At 51.3% G+C, this 19,919-nt stretch overlaps 1 protein-coding gene across 5 annotated transcripts in view; it reads left to right on the forward strand.

Moving 5' to 3' along the window:
- The window catches only part of ATP9A (ATPase phospholipid transporting 9A (putative)), a 47,834-nt gene extending 42,058 nt beyond the window's left edge, over window positions 1-5,776 (forward strand). For all 5 annotated transcript variants that reach the window (XM_059862792.1, XM_059862793.1, XM_059862795.1 and 2 more), the window contains 2 exons: window positions 594-797; window positions 1,937-5,776. In XM_059862792.1, coding sequence (XP_059718775.1) covers window positions 594-797; window positions 1,937-2,073 — 341 coding nt within the window. In that variant the 3' untranslated portion in view covers window positions 2,074-5,776. The remainder of the gene's footprint in view (window positions 1-593; window positions 798-1,936) is intronic.
- Window positions 5,777-19,919: the final 14,143 nt, after the last annotated feature.

The raw sequence follows: 19,919 nt of genomic DNA on the forward strand, positions 1-19,919 counted from the left end.
TGTGGATTACTCATGCTGCTCACATGAGTTATTTGTGCAGGTGGCCTGGAGCAGCCCTGGCCAGGCAGCATAGGAGCACAAACAATGCCTCGTTAGCAGAGCTTTAATGGGATTCTCTTAGGGGGAGGTGTAAAGGGGAGAGATCTCAGCTCAGGCAGTGCAAAATGAGGCTCACTTGTGTCCACTGAGCTTTTCAACACTTGGCTGCCTCTTGGCACCAGGGCAGTGTGGTAGGATATAGAAGCATTTGATATCTTTTAGCTTCTGAGTAGTGACCAAGTGCTTTTGTGGGAGGATAGGGTTTCATGATGTTAGAGATCTCCAGCTGCCAAAACAGCATGTATTAATTTCCTATCTCCATGTGTCTATGAACATGATAGACTGTTAGAAAACTTTGGGTACCTCTGCTGTAACTTTTCCCTGCCTTCTCATCAGTTCTGTCTCCTAAATAGTAACTGATTTGTTGTCATTACATTCATCAGGTTTCATGAAAAACAGCCTCAAGATAGGATTGTTTCAGCCTTTCCAAGACCTAACTGTGGGTTTGAGAGCTGAGCCCGGTGTTTGACTGAAATAGTTTCATTCCCTTGCAGGTAGCATCATCATGTATGGAGCACTCCTCCTCTTTGAATCCGAATTTGTGCACATTGTTGCCATTTCCTTCACGTCCCTGATCCTCACCGAGCTGCTGATGGTGGCCCTGACAATCCAGACGTGGCACTGGCTGATGATCGTGGCTGAGCTGCTCAGCCTCTCCTGCTACATCGCTTCCCTGGTCTTCTTGCACGAGTTTATTGGTGAGGTTTCACACCCTCCTCCACTCAGTTCATGGCCTGGATGGTAACAGGACTGAGCTGAGCCAAAGGCTCTTGGTGGGGCCAGCAGCAGGCACAGTGACAGTGGTACCACAGTAAGCTCTGTGGGATTCGAAGGCACTTGGAAGATATTTTATGGTTTCTTCCCACAGCAAAATGCTAGAGAAGGAAAAGGTGGTCAGCAGAGTGTGCTGATACCCAGTGAATCTCATCCATTCTTTGAGCTCCAGCACGTGTCAGCTGTCTCATGTAGCAGTGACCTTTATTTCCATGTGGGAATTTGAGATGGAAGGTTGAAGTCTCTGCTGTTGGATTGAAAGATTTGGTTTTTTAACTGGGGGAAGGAGCTGCCTCCTAAAACTTACCTTATTTTATCTGTTCACTGGGACCATTCTCTTAAGGGTTTGGTTGTTGGTTTTAGCTCCCTGAAGCAGAACTAATCCTATTCCCTGGCTAGAGGAAAAGGGTGAGGAGTTCCAGATTCCCCCAGTAATTGTTGAGTTGCAAATATCAAACCCATGGGCTTGTTCAGTGTTCATTCAGGAACCACAAGATGTCACTGCTTCTTCCATAAAGCTCTTTCCTAACTGAAGACAACAGGGATAACTTCCCTCTGGCTGGATCTGTCTCTTGCGTGGGGTTATACCAGTTCCATTCTGAATGATGCTTTAACTCTTTCTGTAAAGGTTCTGAGGTGTTTGAGTCAGGAGCTGTGTTTGCTGGGCTCAGCCAGGCAGCAGAGGCAGCTCCCAGAGTGGGAGGACACGCAGTGCTTGGCAGTGGCAGGAAGATGTCCCTGTTTCAGGTGGGGTTTGGGAGGGCAGTTACCTCTGAGAGCCACATTCCTTGCATTGCTCAGCACATCTCTGCATCTTCTGGGGAAGAGAAGGGCAGAGGAGTGAGGAGCCAGGCATCATATGAGTTTTGACCTTGGAGGTGGGGCAGTTTTAAGAATTGTAAAGTTATAGAATGGCCTGGGTTGGAAGGGAGCTTAAAGATGATCTGGGTCCAACCCCATGCCAGGGGCAGAAGGAAGCAGTGGGGGATTGAGCTGCTTTTCTGCACCCCTTCCCAGAAGGATCTCCCCGTGGTTTTGACTCCATGCTCATTTCTCCACACAGATGTTTACTTCATTGCCACCTTGTCGTTCCTGTGGAAGGTCACTGTCATCACCCTGGTGAGCTGCCTGCCCCTCTACGTCCTCAAGTACCTGAGACGGAGGTTTTCTCCCCCCAGCTACTCGAAGCTCACATCCTAGGGCTGCTGGCACACAGAGACAGACATTGCCCAGGGCCCCGAGACACCCCCAGCTGTTCCACAATGAACAGTCCTGTCCCTGCCTCAGGGCCCCGTGGTGATCTCTGGTACCTGCTGCTGTGGTGGGGGACTTCCAGACTGCCCTGGACAGGGCCCTGACACCAAAAGGGACTGTTTGGAGGGTGGAGACTCTGAGTTCATCCAGTTCTTGGCACTTTTGTTCTACTTAATTGGGGTCAAATGCATGGAACTGCGATGGCAACGGGTTTCTCTTGCATGGTTCAAAGTCTGTGGAAGCTGCTACCTGACCTTGGGATTTACATTTGACAATTTAAAGTGAATTTTTTAAGTGTCTGCGCTGTTCTTTGCAGTGTGTTTCCTTTTTATAAGTTTATGTTATTCGTCTTTTTGATTCAAGTAGTTACATTCTTTTTACATCTTGGAAAGCCCTTAATGTAGGTGATGCACTGCACTGCTGACAGCTGATTCCTGATTTATGGCATGTTGTTTCCATAATGGGGCTCCAGCCTGTCGGATCTACACACACTGGAGAATCTGAGCGTGTCTGAGATTTTCCTGCCGTTGAAATGTGGTCACCTCAGTGATTTTGGAGGTATCCAGCCATTGATAAAGACAGAAAAGTGGTAGCTCAAAACGAGAGAATTCAGTTTTGTTTAGCTTTTGTGCTTCCTGTTAAAAGGAGCAGTGACATAATAGTTTTACTCTGTATTTATTTGTGTAGGAGAAAATTATCTAAACTAAAGCAAATCCTCTTTGGAGCAGAACTTTGCAGTTGATCATCCTTGAAATGTGTCGACAACGTGAGAAGAGACTCGTACTGTTCTGCAGACAATGTGGCAGACGTGTCTTGAATCCTTGGAGACTGAAAGGAGGGGTCACAGAGCTGCTACTCCTCACAGCTCCATGAAATCTGTTTCCTGTTAGTGTGAAACTTTGAGTATGAGCTGCAAATAAGCAGAGGCACTCCTAGGTGGATGTTTTATGACATGCTCCCCACAGAGGCAGTTTTTGGAGCCTTGCACTTGCTCGGCTCTAAAAACCAAACCTGAATCACAGGAATAGGTTCATACAAAGGCATTAGGCTGAGTGCAGAGCAAATTTATGTGGTATTCGTTCTCAAAAATTAAACTCAGCGAGTTCTGTCATTATAATTATTTAGTCCACATTATAATCTCATGAGGAGAGCCACACGTACTTGGGCTTCTCAGTAGAGGGACAGAGACTTACAGGGACCTTTTAGAGCTGGGTTGGTGCATCAGGCACAGATGGGCTTTTAGTGCCAGCCATCCTTGTCTGAGGCTCTTCAGTCTGTGCTAAATTAGCTGCTTGCTGTCTTCTTCCCACATCAGAGAAACCACGGGCAGAGCTGGCACTGCTTGGGACTCTTGTTCCTTGGCTGCCTGGGGGCAGAGCCCAGAGCCTGAGCTCCTGTCCCAGAGCAGGGCCTGAGCTCCTGTCCCAAGGCAGAACCAGGGCTCCCTTCTGGCAGTTGGCTCGCAGCCTCCTGTGAATTAATTAATGCCATTTTGCCAGAAAGGTCCTTAAGGTTTTCTTCATCATGACTGGATAGTGTTGGCCATGCCACTGTTCTGGAGTCCCCAGACAGCATTTCACAGAATCATGGAATGGTTTGGGTTGGAAGGGACCTTAAAGCCCACCCAGTGCCACCCCTGCCATGGCAGGGACACCTCCCACTGTCCCAGGCTGCTCCCAGCCCTGTCTTTGGGCACTGCCAGGGATCCAGGGGCAGCCCCAGCTGCTCTGGGCACCCTGTGCCAGGGCCTGCCCACCCTGACAGGCAGAATTTCTTCTCAATATCCCATCTAAGTACAAGAACCAAGAATTCCTCTTGGCCCCAGGTGGTGACTGGGCAGCCCAGTCCTCCTGGGCTCTGGTGCCCAGCCCTTCCCCTCTCTCCTGTGTGTTGGTAGTTCATTGTCCTGCAACAGCAACAGTGCCAAGCTACTCTGTGTAAATATTTGAGACATATAAATGGTAGAATTCACTGTTTCCTCAAGTCAATACAGTTTACACTGAGTGGACCATATTTGCAAACTATTAGCTTACACCAAGAAAGGGAGTGAACTGTGATTTCATTTGTATTTATTGAATCATAAGTTTAGTAACATATTTAGTAGAGTTGATAGTGATCTAGAGCTGTGTTTTGGGGTGTGGATTATGTTCTTTGCAGTTTGTGTTTTTGCACAAGGCAGTACATCCAGAAGTCATTTCTGCCTGGATATACACTACATTTTTTCAAAGCAGTCAGAGACTAAAACTGCCATCTAACAAACAGCAGGAAAGAGCAACACTTCTATTTTTCAAGTTTAGCACTTTATGTTTGCAACCCATTTCTCTTAAGTTATTTAAAAATGTTTTTAAAAGCAAAATTTAATACACATGCTCCTGTTTACTGTACATTAAAATAAATGGATTCTCTGCTGGAAATTTCATCTTTTCCTCTAGTACACTCATAATTTGTACTTTTGGGGAGTGAAGCATTGTTTTCTTCTTCTGTGTAGTATCTTGTTTGTGGCCTTAGTGTCCTTGCTATTCCTTTCTCTGTGTGGGTTATGTGCTGTAGCAGTTCATGTGTGACCTGTGTGCTTTGGGGCTGCTCCAGGTGATGCCCCTGGGTGCCAGTGGAGTCTCCCCATGGCTGCCAACACCCCGTGATGAGCTGCTGCAGGGTGAGCTTTTGTGGCACACTCTGTCCTCTTCCTGCACCTCTGCAGCAATTCCAGGTGTGTCACACCCTCTCTATCCCCTCACCTCTGGATTTCTCTCCTCTGCAGAGCTTGTCCTGTTCACCTGTGCAAACATTTGTTCAGCTCAGCTCGTGGGGCAGTGGAACCCAGCATTCTGTGTTGCACAGTCTGTGCAGGCTCTGATCAGAGCTGGCTGAGGTGAGGGGTGCTCAGGACCATCCCTGGTGTCCCCTCAGGGTGTGTGTTGGGAGCTGCACCGGGGTGTTCTCCTGTGCTCCCAGAGCTGGCCCAGCCCAGCCCGGGCTCTGGATCTGCCTGGGGAGTTGTGCTGGGGGTGAGCTGGGTTTGCCAGGGAGCCCCAGGGCAGGGGAATCCCTGAAGCTGCTCTGTGGGGTTTATGTGAGAAAGCTGCTGCACCACAGGGCCCTGGTTTCACAGGCAGAGCTCTGCCCCCATCAGGGACGTGAGCCCTGCCTTGTGCAGCTCAGTGGCCTGAGCTGTTCCTGTGGGATTGGGCTCATCCCACAGTGTCTGGGGCCAGGCCAGGGCCCACTTCAGCACGATGGGCTCTTTATTTATTATTAGTTATTTCATAAGTGTTAAACTCTCTGATTTGCATGAAATCCTGTGGTTCACAGCTTTGCCAATATGGTCCATTACTACTGCCTACGACAACTTGTGTACTTATATGCCTTTGAGAACAGTTTTAATTGTTAAAATTGTTTAAAAACTCAGTGTTAATTTAATTTTTAATGGGGAAATGGATTCTGGTGTCAAAATGGTATTTACTGTGATGCCGATGTTTTGTACCTGTCATCCAGCTAAACAACCTGTAAATATCCTGAGTCAAGAGAAACGTGAATGCCAATTATTTATTGTTCTGTGGAGTTACATGTCGCAGATGTGTAAGACCTTAAAAGGGAATGTTGTAAAACAAGGTGGAAAAAATAAATTTTATGCAACTTCTTTACTTCACCCCTGTATGATGCACCTGGTTAGTCTGGGCATGGTCAGTCCCAGACGTGTGGGAATTGTCAGGACACAGGGAAGTTGTACCTCAGGCCTTTAAGCTGTGGATGGGAAATGCATCTCCAAGAGGTGATCAGAGCTGCTGTGCTAAATTCTTTCTAGAGCCAGCTTTGGTTTGAACAGGAGTGGTCATTGCTGCTGGCAGCCCCTGCTGGGAATGAGGAGGGAATTGTCACTGGAACACAGATCTGTCCTGCCCTGGGAAGGGCAGTGATGCAACAGCGTTAGGAACAGCTATTCTGGGCATGTTCTCATCCCTTGGACATTTGAGTCAGTGAGTGGCTCGGCACGAGAGCAGCCCAGGGTCAGGAGCAGGGGGAGAGGCAGGATTTAACACTGAATATTCTCCACAGGGGAAACGTCAGTCATGGTGAGTACAAACACAGTGCAGCAATTTTCTACAAAAATGTAATAGAGCCATAAACACTCCTAAAAAAAGAAAATTAAGAGTGCAATTGGATAAAGTAAATCTCTGACTTGGGGGACTGTTTATTGAAAGCAGTGATGAACTGTCCCTGGGATCACTGGCCATCTATGGAAGTGTTTCTTTTAGATTCTGTAGGACACAGATGCCCTTTTTAATGACTGTCTCTTTTTTTTTGGTATAAAGTAGTTAATGCAAATATTAAATAAACCATTTTTGTGATGTGTGCACACATCAAATGAATGGTCTAGACTCCAGAAATCACAGGAACAGACTTTGCTCCCAAGTGTTACCAATTTCCCACTCTAAATGGGTTACATAAGCCCTGGCTAGTGGTTCCTTTAATTTATGGATGGTTTCTTTTTAATGGTGAAATGTGTAATTAAAAAAAGCTAGAAATAGTTTTTCTAAACTCAGTCTGGAAGGGAAGGAGAATTTCAGCAAATTTTTTTTTTCACCCAAACATTGCATAATAGGAGAAATGTCAAAGATTTCCATGGGGTTTCATTTCATTCTTCATGTGGCTGTGGTCATGCAAGAAGTTTGAAGACTGCAGGGGCTGGCAGATTTTTGGAAGATCACACATCCTGGGATAAGTTTTCAGCCTGGGCTTTACCAAAGAATGCCAGTGGCCTTGTTTTCCAAACTGGGGTTGTATTAGACACTGGTGTGTGTCTGGTTTTCCTTTTTTCTGAGGAGAAAGAATAGGTGCTGGCTGGAATTGGGTGTCTCGCTCTGGCCCTGAGCCTGATGGAGCTGCAGAGGCCTCCCTGCACACGAACCCTTTGGGGAGAGGAAAACCTCATTGAGCTGCTCTGTCCTCACCTTCAGCCACTGCCTCTTCTCCCCAGCCTTGCTGTGGCATTAAATAATTGTCTTACATCTTCACCAGAGGAGGGAACTCCTGTTCCCCTTTCCCAGGTAGGAGAACCAGTGCTCTGGGCTGGCCCCACAGGCAGAGCACAGGAAGCAGAAAGATATTTCTCTTTTGGTGATGAGATTTTCTCAGCGCTTTAAACATGGGAGTCAATCTTACAGGAAAGTTCCTTCTTCCACAGAGTATTCAGATGTCTGGTGTCAAATGAGAAATGGGATTGCAGGCTCTAAAAACCTGATTGGGAGTGTTGATGAGCCCCAGTCCAAACATTTCAATGGATTCTCTTCTGTCTTCTTCTGGAGCTGCAGATCCACCACAGCTGTGCTGAATGTTGAATCTGAGTGCCAGTGGGAGCTGTGAGGCTCTGGGAGCAGCAGGGAAGGCACCTCTGCAGCTGCACAGGCAATCCAGCAAACCTGGAGAGTGCCAGCACCCAGTGCTGCTGCAGACCCTGCTCAGGGGCACTTTCAGAGCTGATGCTGAGGCCTCCTTAGGCCGTGAGCATTTGATGGCCTTGAAACTCTCTGGGGCTCTCTGGGTTACTGGTGCATCTCTGAAATTTTGCTGCTGTAATTTAAGTTAGAGATGATGAGCCTCTTGCAGGATCTGTGAGAAGAATGTCCTTCCCTCTGCTGCTCTTCCTCCCTTCATGGCCCAGTCCTGAGTGGGTGACAAAAAGGGCTTTAAAATCTCTGCATTCCCACTTGAAAGCCTCCTGCTCTTGGCTTGCTGGAATTGTCCACGTAAGGCAGAATATTGTCTGTTCTTCAGATTCCCTCAGAAAGGAGGAGTAACAAGAACAAGCTGTGCAAAAGAATTTAATGCAGTAAAGATGGGGGTAATAGTCATTCTCATTTGTCCTTTTATGTGAAACAGATTTTATTTTAAATGTACACTCTGAGTAGCTTAACCATATCCAGAGAGTTGTTTAGCAGGGTAAAAGCAGGGTTCCCCCCAGGATGAATTGAGACTGTGAGTGGAGGTGAGCAGGCTGCACTGACTGGTGGTGCTGAGTCAGCCCAGAGCACACCTTGGTGGCACTGGGACACAGGGGTGTCCTGCCCTGTGCTGCTGGCAGGCAGCAGATTGGCTCCTGTGCCTCACATCTGCTCCACAGAGCTGAGCTGGAGCTGTGGCACTTGTGTGCCTGCCCTGTGCTGCCTCTGCTGGCTTTAAAACCTCACCTCAGAGTCCTTTGGTGCAGATGCCACCAACCTGTGACAAAAAGTGATGCAAATTGTTATTGAGCAGGACTCCTGTTAAAAACAAGAGCAAATGAAATGCCCTGTAATGGTCTCACTGAGGCATTTCCCTGCTCCAGCAGCAATGGTGTCACTGCCGTGGGGAGAAGCTGCACTCAAAAAAGCTCTGGGAAAGACAAGGGATGGTGGCCACAGAGGCAGAACTCCTCTGCACCTTTGTATTCTGAGATTAGGGTTTGGAATAAAAAGGCACATTTATAAGGATCAGCATTGCCTCTGGCAGATATTAATACCTGATTTTTCCTAGAGAGGCTCCAGAAGACAAATTCTGAGTGAAACCTCTGTTTGCAGCACTGACCCCTGAGGAGAGGAGTTCCCAAAGCAGATGGAATGTGAGCATGGAGTTGGTGTCTGCTGCAAGACCCAGGGCTGACAGGAAGGAACAGGTCACCCTCACCCACCCCTCACACAACCCTCGGGTTTTGTTCAAGCCCAAGCTGAATTCTTGCCAGTGCTCATTACTGGAGTGTGGAGTTAATTCTCACAAGTGCTGTGCTCTCCATAAACTGCCTTCAAAAGAAAGAAACCCCTTCTGTTTCACAGGTGAGTGCCAAGAGCCCTGTGAGTCCCCCCAGGATCCCGGCGCTGATTTACACAGCCCCAGCTCATCCTTCCTGCAGGGCAGAGCGCCACAAAGCCTCGAGTGAAAGCAGAGCCTGCAGGAAATCCCAGGTGCTAACATCCAGTAAAAGGCTGCCACGCTTGGCTGAGCCCGGCCCAGGCAGGCCTGACCTAATGCAGGGCTTGGTGGAGGTGCCAGGTAAGGACTAATTCCAGAGCCTGCTCTCCATCACGGGGGCTGTCAGCTCAGCTCGGGGGCTGAAGGGCCTCTGGTCACTCGGGGGCTCTCTGCCCCTCTGCATAACTGGCTGCAGTTGGCTCCTGAAGAAACGGGGGGAGTAAATCTGAGGTGCTGAAAGAAATACTGCAGCAGAAATTACACTGTGGGGAAGGTTTTATACGTGTTGGGGTGAATTAATGAATGGGTTTGGGGTTTTTGGAAAGAAAAAAAACACAACAAACTTTGTGCACTAATACATAGTTTAAAATATATTCTCTTTCAAACGCCAGCTATTTTAACAACAGTGTAAATCAGATTTTACAGACCACATATTTCAAGTATGAAGTTCATTAAATGTGTGAAATTCTAGATTAGCTGCCGGGTGTGGCCAGAGCCCAGTAATGAATTGTGAATTCTGTTCAGGATATAATATCAGATTCCCTTGCCCTGGCGCTGATATGAAAGGACTAAAGGCACCTTTTCAAAACAGTCATAACCTTTCTTTATTGTCTTTATTTAGTTTAGCCATCATATGATATAATGAATGACTGCATCAGTGTTTCCATCCTGAACCCAAGGCACAGGTGTTTAACCTCATTAATTTGTGTGTTTATTATTATTAAACCTACTTATGTCTCAATGTAACTGAAATAAATGCTATCAGTTTATACACATTTCTGCCAGTGCCCTGCCAGTGGGTGGCTGGCTGTCTTTAGATTGAAGAATATCACTCTAAATTACAATTCCCTTGGAATTTATGTGAAACAAAGTTGATTAATGAATGATGCTGCTCTCATTCCATGGGAGCAAGGTACCAAAGGGAGCAGATCTCCCTTGTGCTGCTGTATGCAGTGACATTGAGGGACAGATCCCAGAGGTGCCCAGCTCCACTGGGCAGAGCAGGCAGGACAGAAATCCAGCTGTAGCTCCTGGATGCTGTGGGTTCATCCAGCACCTGCCTCTGCACCTGCACGGCCTGGCCTTGTTTGTTCCTCTCCCTTTCCCTCCTGCACCATCCAAAGGGAAGGAGCTTCACAAGCCAGTTCTAGTCCTGCTGTAACCAGTAATGGGAATTTTCCAGGTAGCTGGGCCTGAAAATCCAGGGCTAAGTAGAATTGGCACCTCTCACTCGTGGCTGTTGGCTGGAGACCTCTTCCCCAAGCAGAATGTCCAATGGTAGATGAAAAGCCAGCTCTGATGTGGAGGAATTCGAGCTGCTCTGGTTCCAGACCTGGAGAGCTCTGTGTGGGTGGATTCCCTGCACAGGTGGAGCTCAGTCACGACAACCAAGGGAGTGAAGAGGTAATTTAGACAGAGCAGGGGCAGGAATGAGCCCGAAGCGGCCCCAGGCTGTGAGGATGCTCCAGGGCTGCTCGAGAAGGGGCGGGAGGTGCCAGGCTGCAGGAGCGGGTGCTGCTGGGGCTGCGGGAGCCGGGAGGGCAGTGGGGACACAGCCGAGGGTGGGAATCCTGCTCAGCCCCGCTCTGCAGCTCGCACGGACGTGTGGAGGCTGCTCCGGGAGCCTCGGGTGCGAGGGACACTCGGGGAGAGCACTATTTACTTTGGAAGGGCCAGCAGCTTTTGTCAAAAATACTCATTGTGGCTGTGAGACTGAAATACCTTTTGCAAGTGGAAAACAGAGATGTCTCCATGAAGTCTCTGATGATAAAATCCAGGCAGCTGCCCCAATGGCCTGAGAGCACATCCTCAGGAAGCCTTGATGCCTTATCTCCTAAAGAGCATGAGAAATAATAATAATTTAAAAAAATAATGGGTTGTATTGCCAAATGCCTGCGTGGAGCCGGGCAGGGAGGCTCATCCTCCGACAGGGTGATGCTGTGGGCGGCTGCCAGGGGAAGGCAGGGACCCCCCCGGGGCCGGGACCCCCAGAGACCCCGAGCCCCCCGGGCCGCCTGCAGTTCTCCCTGGTCTCCTGCAGTTCTCCCTGGTCTCCTGCAGCTCCCCCCGGGCTGCCTGCAGCTCCCCCCGGGCTGCCTGCAGCTCTCCCCGGGTTGCCTGCAGCTCTCCCCGGTTTCCTGCAGCTCTCCCCGGCCGCCTGCAGCTCTCCCCGGCCGGGCACAGAGCTCCTTGCTCGGCCTCCTGGGCTGTGAGCCCGGCGCTGAGCAGCGGCCGGGCTGTTCCCGGGGACAAGTTCAGCTTCCAAACCCTCCCCCCGAGCCAGGGAGCTGCTGGGGTCGGGGCCAGCAGATGCATGTCTCCCCTGTTTCCAAAGCCAGGCACCCGCTGGGCACATCCCAGAGGGTGTCAGGGGCAGGGGGGGGAAGCTGGGTCGGTTTTTGGGGGGTAGGGATGCAGGCCAGAATGTGCCCCTAAAAGGAAGAGGAAGTATTCTCCTAAAGAGGGAATAAATAGCTAAAAATATTAGCTATTAATAGCTCCCTACCTCCAAAAATAAAATCCCTTAGTGATACCAAAATAAGAAAGCAAAGGAAAGTCGGAGGTATTTGGCCTTCCTTTGAAAAAGGAAGCTAAAAATAACTATATATATATAAAAATCTCTCGTTTCTAGGGAAAGTCTCTGCCCCCGCATCCAGCTTGCACAGTTATATAAGACTTGAACTACATCCCCCTCTCCTCCGCGGCCGCTCACAACGCGCTGGAGCCGCGGCCAGATGGAGAAAGGTTCCGTCAGGAAAGTTTAACTCAGCGGGGAAGATGCAGCCAGTGGAGGACACGATTCTCTCGCTGAACTCTCCAAAAGCCTTGGAAATCTTACAGTTGTGTCATATGCTGGTTTGGGGAATGCTAGTCCGGAGGCAGCCGCCAGCCCTCTTTCACTTCTTTATTTATTTATTTCCTTTTTTTTTTTTTTCGCGTTGCACTGAGTTTAATTTGGGTAGCAGGATTCAGCAGTTTTAAGTTGGAAAAAACTTAGTGGAAGAAGATATTTTAGGAAAAGCCTGTCATGTGAACTAGCGAGAGCCGATCAAACCGGGCTATTAAAAGAAAGACATTGTATTTTTAAACGGTGCAGCCTAGGGCAGCCAACCTGCGTGCCCGGAGCCGCGGGCCGGGGCCGCTCCCCCGCGGCAGCTCCGCGTGGGAGGCTCCAGGCCGAGCTTTCCGTCGGGGTGGCCCAAAATCCGCTCGCTCGCTCCGGGATCCCCCTGGCCAGGTGCCCCCGGCTTGTGCCCCCCTCATCCTGCTCGCCCCCAGTTTGCCCCTTCCCGGCTCTGCCTCAGGGCCCCCATCGCCCCAGCCCCGTCCCCACTGCCCCCTGCGCTCCCCAGGGCATTTCTAACTGGGGGTGCTGGGGCCGCTGCTCAGAGCGCAGCGAGGCTGGAGCCTGCGCTAATTACTTATTTCTCCCGACTAGTATTTAATTAAATTCGTTTTGGTCTCCACGCAAAGCAGCAGCTTTGGGAAAGCTCGGTTTCCTTTAACTGTTCCCAAACAGGGATCCGGTGATTCCGACTGCGCTGCTGCCGGTGGTGGATGCGCTCAGAGCCGGGGGAGCTCATGTGGGCCACCTGTGCTGGGGGATGCGGGGATGTCATGTGTGCCACCTGTGCTGGGGGATGCGGGGGTCTCAGGTGTGTCACCTGTGCTGGGGGATGCGGGGATGTCAGGTGAGCCACCTGTGCTGGGGGATGCGGGGGTCTCAGGTGTGTCACCTGTGCTGGGGGATGCGGGGGTCTCAGGTGTGCCACCTGTGCCGGGGGATGCGGGGATGTCAGGCGTGCCACCTGTGCTGGGGGATGCGGGGGTCTCGGGTGTGCCACCTGTGCCGGGGGATGCGGGGATCTCGGGTGTGCCACCTGTGCTGGGGGATGCGGGGGTCTCGGGTGTGCCACCTGTGCCGGGGGATGCGGGGGTCTCAGGTGTGCCTACTTTGTGGGGGTGGGGGGAGCTCAGGTGTGATACCTGTGCCGGGTCCGCCTGCCGAGCAGCGCCGGGGCTCTGCAGGACCTCGCCCGTGGTTCGAAGCTGCTGGCGGAGAGGGCTGTGAAGGGAAAAGCCTCCAGGTACGAGCCTGAGGGTCCAGGGCAACCTTTCGGCCCTGCCCCGCCGTGCCAGGGCTCAGGCAGGAGCATCCTCACGGGAGAGCGACTCAGCCCTGCGGCCGGGGAGGAAAAGGCTCCCGGGATGACGCGGGGGGTGCGAGGGGGTCCCGCTGAGGGGCTCGGGGGCAGCTGTGGCCAGCGGGGTCCCCGGGCCGGGGCTCCCCGGGGGAGGCCGTTGCATAACGGGCCCGCGGGGCCGGGGAAGGGATTTCCGCCCCGACGTGTCCAAAGATGACAAAGGATAGGAAAGTGAGGTGCGCTGAGTTTCCCTGGGCTGCCTGCAGTTGCTAGCCTGCAGGACAACAAACGCGAGCAGCAGAAAGTTTGATTGCGATACCTCCTTCGAGTCGATTTGGGGAGCGAGGGAGTGAAAAATGGAAATGCGGGGCGGGTGCCAGGCAGCCCTCCGCGCTCGGCCGGCCAAGCCCGGCTGCCGTGACTCACCGGGGCTCGGGCTGACCCCGGCCGCTCTCCCCGAGGGGCGGCAGAGCCCCCCTCCCCGGAGGATCGTTTATACGTGTGACCTCTGCATCCCTGCTGGAATGAACTCTGTGCAAGTGCAGTCGCACGGAGATACCGAGCCCAGCGGCGCAGAGAGAGGCAGATGCTCCTCGCACAGCAGTGAAAACCATACATTGAGAGACCGCCGCAGTTCATGACATCCCCGGCTTTATTTTCCTGTTTTCTTTTGCTTTATTTTCCTGTTTATACATCGGACATGTAAACACACACGGGTTGTCTTGGTTTCGGAGGCTTCCTTGGCTATTTCGTTCTTGCTAAGCTCCACGTGTATCAGTGGAAATCCATGGGGTTGCTCCTCTCCCAAATTGATCTAAAAATAGGAACAGAGAGAGGTCTGTGCAACGCCACTAAACAAATTCACCGATTCCTAATTTTTCTTTTCGTCTTTGTATGAAGAATTGAGCCGGTGGTAATTAGAAGCCAAAACGTGTGCCAGTAACAAGATGGGTATTAATAGAGTGCTGCTGAATTTAAAAGACATAAATATAAGCTGGGGACTTCGCTTTTCTGAATGATTTATTCAAAAGTAAAAGCAGCAGCAGCCTGAGTTTGTCTCTGCTGGGAAGAAGGAAAACTTCTGCACAGAAGCCCCGTTGCTTTGAAAGGCTTTGCAGTTCCTGCAAGTTTTGTTTAAAAAGCACACTCTGGGATTTTTAACATCATCCATATTTCTTTCTTACTCGCTCTCTAACTTTCTGCTCAACAATTAAGTGCTTGTGCTGCAGACTGAGAAAGCCGCAGAGCTGCCTTGGCCCGGAGCTGGGAGACGTCATGGATTCCTGAGTGTGAAGTTGCAGGAAAGCCCTCAGTTTGGGAGATGGAGCCGATCCAGGGGTTTCCATGGCACTGGGATAAACAGGAGGAAACAGTGAGGGAATCCCGTTATTTTACAGCATTCAAAGACTATAAACACTCGGAGCAGGGAAGGAAGTGGCCTTTCCCTCTCTAGTAACCCTCATCTCAGAGCAGAGAACTGACTTCACTTCAGGAACACGCTCAGCTCAGTTCGGATCCCTCTTTGCACCTCCAAACACTTACTGAGGAGGCGAGCAAGAGGGGTTCCCTCTGTCCGGGCGGCACTGGTTGAAGATGGTCTAAAGGAGATTTTTTTTTTCCTTTTTTTTTTTTTTTTTAAATTTTTTTTCTTCTATAGATTTTTTTTTTTTTTTTAAATTCCTGATGCAGCGAGAAACTGCCTGCAGGCTGGTACACTACCACCACATCATGAGGTCTATGGATCAAGGTAGGGTGTGAGTGCTGCGTGCCCGGGGGCTCTGTGTGTGTCGCTCGGTCCGCCCCGCGGCTCCGGCCCGCGGGCAGGCGGGTGGGCAGGAGGGGTTCGCGGCCAGAAGGGCCCTCGGGGAAGGGACTGGGCTGCCTTTAGGTTTGGTTTGGTTTGAAGCGATCCGCCACGGCGGTACAAATCCGTCTGGAGCAGCCTCCTTTAAACTCCAGCCAGAGGGACTCTCCTCTTCCAAGCCATCACCCCAGGAGTCTCGCTGACTAACCCGGCCGCTTAACCCTTGCGCCGCCTGCCCGGCCCGGGGGCTGGGGGCTGGGGGCGCTGCCCCGGGCCCGGCGGAGGCGGCGGCAGCGCGGCCGGCCCGGGGCTCGGCGGCCGCGGGCCCGGGGAGGCGCGGGGGTCCCGGCGGGGCCGGTGCCCGCGGGGCGGGGGCGCGGCCGGGCCGGGCGGCGGGCGGGGGTCGGGGCTGGGGGCGGCGTGCGAGGGTAAGGAGGCGGCAAGAGTTAAGAGCTGAGCGCGGCGAGAGGAGGAGCCTGCCCCGCTGTCAGCCCCGGCCCGAGGCACCGGGCGCTCCGCAGCGCGGCTGTCCCGCCGCCCCGGGACGGGGCAGCCTTCGGGGATGCTGCGGCTCCCTCGGGCATCCTCCGTGCTGCCCCGCCGGGCTGCGGGCCGGGCAGGGCAGGGCAGGGCAGGGCGCGGCCGGGCGTGCGGAGGCGGAGGGGCTCGGGCTCGCACGGAGCGGGGCACGGGGCGCCTCGCCGGGCAGTGCCGGGAGGGGGCTCCGGCTCCGGCGGAGGATGCTCGGGGCGGGGGGAGCCCTGGCCGCCCGCAGCCCGGTCCCGCACGGCAGCCGAGGAGCAGCGAGCCCGGCGCTCCCCCGGGCTGTCGGAGCGCGCAGCCCGCCGGGCGGGTGGGCTCGGCTGTGACAGCGCTGCCGCTGCGGGGAGAAGGGGCAGGAGGTGCACAAGGGAAGGGCTCTTCCATCGGGCCGCTCCATCCTCGATTCGCGATTCCCCCGCCCGCGCTGGCAGCGCCGCTCGGAGCTGAGTCAGAGCCGCGGAGGCTGAGCGGGCTCCGGGGGACGGGGCGAGCGCGGCACGGCCGCCTTTGAGGGCCCTTAGTAGCGGCTGTTTGTTTTCTCCAGCCGGAGCGAGCTCCCCGGGCACCTGCCAAAACACACTCGTTAACACCTACACCCAAAGGGGATCATCCGAGAGCTCCGATTCTCGGACAAGCCAATGGAAAGACTCTTGAGTGGCTTTATACCGCCTTAGGATCAGGCCATTGCCCTGCCTCGTGTCTCCTCGGCTTTCTCCAGACAAAACTCCCTGTCTCCTGAGCGCTCCAGCTGCTCTTAGTCACTCTCACAACAGCCCGTGGAAGTTATTTTGCTGTAGAGCAGCAAAGGGAACGAGGAGAATTCGTGCTCCTGTCAGGGACCTCACCTGCTTCAGGACAGCGGCGTCAGAGCCCAGGGCAGCGCCGGGGGCAGCACCACAACCCCTGGCAGGGCTGGGCAGCGCTGCTTCCCCCAGGGCCCTGCAGCCACAGCCAGGCTGGAAAGCACTAAGATATTTTTTATTTCCAGATCGAACATTTGAGAGCACAGCAGCCAGTGGAGCAGTGCAATCAGCTGCACAGAGAGCCTTGAGATGCTCCAGGCAGAACGTGCTCCTGGGGCCCAGAATGTATTTTTGCCTAATGCTTGCTCCTGTCAGTGGTGCAGGAGTGATTGGAGCAGTCCCTGCCCCCGACTTGCCTCTGTGTCACAAGGCTGCTCCTAATATTTCCACAAGGAAAAAGCAGCATGAAACTGCAAGGGGTTAATAATACATGGCATTTTTGGGATCAGTCCCTGCCTCTGGGAGGATTCCTGCACCCACAACAAAGTGTTAGAGTCTTACTAATGCAGGGTGTGTAAATGATGATGTGTGAATACTTTTAAGCCCTTATCCCCTTTTATGATTGGAGCAGGCTCAGGATGAGGAATGAGGGCTCTGCACAAACACCCTGCCAGCAAAAAGCTGCTCTGGTGGCTTTTCTTCCTGAGCTGGGCTTCAGCCACGGCAGAGACCTTGCCCAGGTACCCCTGGGTCCCTGTGTCACCCTGGGGTCCCACGGCTGTGAATTCTCTTTCACTTGACCTTTCTCTCCACCAGCCTGTCCTGTGGGACACCAGCTACAGCCAGAAAATGATTCCAGAGTCTTTTGTGCAGGGCAGGAATCACATTCACAGATGGGACCCTGTCAGAACTGGAGCACTCTTTTATAATATTCCAGTAGATATTCTAAGTGAAATTTCATCACTCATTTTTTAAAAAATAGCCAAGGATAATAATATCCTAGAACTTCTTTTCCACTACTGGTCTAATCTATTTTTTAAAAAAACTATGATATGTGCATTCCTTTGGTTTGCCCAGCAGACTTCAGAACTTAATGGGAACGTGGAGATATGAGCAATTTTTCCATTGTCCTTTCTTGCCAAACCACTTTAAGCTTGAAATTGGGGGGTAATATCTCTGACTCAAGCTGACCCCAAAATTGAAAAGTAGTGTGTGTGCCTCTCAAAGGAACTACCAGATATTTCTCCCTTCTCTCTCCCTCCTTTTTTTTTCTCTAATAACACTCCCCACTCTCCAGACCAAGCAACCAGTCACTCACAGGCTGAGCTCATTTTAAAGAGTTTGGATTAAGTCCATGTGCAAGTTTTAGTTGCCTGTTAAATTTCTAATGCCTGCCACATACACCATTAGAACACTTAGATTTTTAAGACAGCATTGACTCATATTTTCTTTGGGTTTTAGCAGCTAAATAGACATGTAGCTTTCTTAATCCACTCTTTTCTACCTCTTTTTCTTTTAAAAAGTTTAATGTGAAGGCATTGCAGTATTAGAGATCCAGATTAAATTATGTATCATGTGGGACAAATAATAATTAGCACAGATATTTTTGGGATCAAATAAAATTTCTTCCCCTCAGAGCATCCTCTGCTCCCTTGCATTAGTGAAGTTATTGGTGCAGGGAATGCAGTGGGGCAGTACAAGTAGAAACTGAAAATAGTGAATGAGAAGTTACATTGGCAGTGCATTTAAACTCCGAGAAATAGGTGAAGAACTCTCTAACTCCCTGTCAGTGTTACACTAGGAGTGCTCTTTGGAGCTTTGTTTTTGGATTCCCCGTCCCCCAGTACCGAGGTACTCCAGTATTCCCATTCTTCTGAAGTTTTATTGAGGTACAGCCCTGCCAAAGGGCAGCACAGATCCAAGTGTGTGGAAAAGGACTGCTTGCATGCTGCAGTTCCCTGAAATGGCAGCACAGTGATTTCCAGCCCTGCTCTGTGTGGAGCCTGCTGCAAGCATACGTGGCTGCAATTTTTGTTAATGCTGCCAAGGACAGGCTTTGCTTCAGTCCTTCAAACACCTTTTTGGCTCATGAAAACAGCTTTATAGAAAAACCCCAGAGCTAATGCTGACTGCTGGATCTCAGGGTTGGTGCTGAGAGCCCGAGCAGAGCTGGGACCAGTCTCCATGACCCTGGACACAGGAGAAATACATGGAGGATCCTTGGGGAAAGGAAGGCTCTGATGTGAAAAAGATTGAGATTTAGGAAAACCAAGCAGTATTTCTGCTCTTTGAGCACTGTACTCCAGCCTTTCACTCCAGCCCCAGTGAAAATCAAGCATTGGGAAGTGTGTGTCACGTTGTTTGGGTTTTTTCTTTGATGTTTCTGAGTGTATATGCTGAGCTGAAGAGCCCACAGTCTATTTAAGTCTAGAAGCTTCCCTGCCTTTCCTTCACCACTAATTATCAATGACAGACTGTGGGCAGTATTTGTCAGTTATGTAGTTATTAACAGCTAAAACTTAATTCATAATGTTTTATTTTCACTGTGGGATCAAGAGCCTGTTTTGGGTCTGAACTAAACTCCACTCAGCCTTTGGGAGGCTCCAAAAATGACAGCTGTCACTTGGGCTGGATTCTGCAGCTGCCTGCACCTACCAATGGCTTCATGCCCCTCTAACATTTAGGCCAGATCTGCATTTTGTGTATTTGTAACATTTCTGCTCAAGATAACTCACAGGTAGGTGCAAACCCAGCCCACAGAGCGCTCCAACTCACATCTCTGTGCTCTCAGAGCATGTGGAAATTGCTCCTGCAGGTTCTGACAGTGACCATAAGGGCTGGTGTCCTGGTGTGCCCTGCAGGGGGGAGCAGCAGGGACACACTGCACTACAGCCCGGTGCCTCTGGCTCCCTGACATCTGTCAAGTGGTCTGCTGGGCAAAAATCCTTGAATCCTCTAAGCTGAGCTAATTCCCACGTTTCTCTAGCACTTTTCTCATTGCTGTCTTGTCTCCCTGGCTCCTGGGCAGAGGCAGGACTGATGATGCTGTGTGTCAGCAGCGAGACTCTCGCATGACACGCTCCTCTTGGAAAGCAAAAGGTACACTTTCCATTTGTGGACTCTTACTAATCCTAGCATAGCTGAGGATAAGTTTGAAGCTTCACATGCCTAATGGGAAGTAAAGGATGGGATAGAGCTTTAGCAGAAGTCAGGGTCGTCTCCCCACGCCCTCCTGCCAATCACCTGCATCTCACTTGAAAAGCCCAATGTTTTTGTGTCATTTCTTTCTGAGGCTAATCCAATTGATGCTCTCCAGTCGTGCCCCGTGTGGTGTCAGCTGTGAGGATGACAGCTCTCTTTAGTGCTAAGCCAAGATCAGCAAGTATATTTTGTTTTTCTAATGAATTTTAAATAGAAGAGGCTATGATAAGAGGCCAGTGCTCAGCAAACGGTAAGGCTCACTGGACAGCAGACACAAACAACCCAATCTAATAGATGTTTAAACAATTCAGAACAAACCAGGCTCTCAGAGAGAGCAGCACAGGTTCCCCAAAGGGCTGGCAGTGTCTGTGAATACCTCAGAACACTCTGTCTGCAGGCTCACCTGCCCTT

This window comes from Haemorhous mexicanus, chromosome 18, assembly GCF_027477595.1.
Source record: "Haemorhous mexicanus isolate bHaeMex1 chromosome 18, bHaeMex1.pri, whole genome shotgun sequence".
NCBI classification, from domain to species: Eukaryota; Metazoa; Chordata; class Aves; order Passeriformes; family Fringillidae; genus Haemorhous; species Haemorhous mexicanus.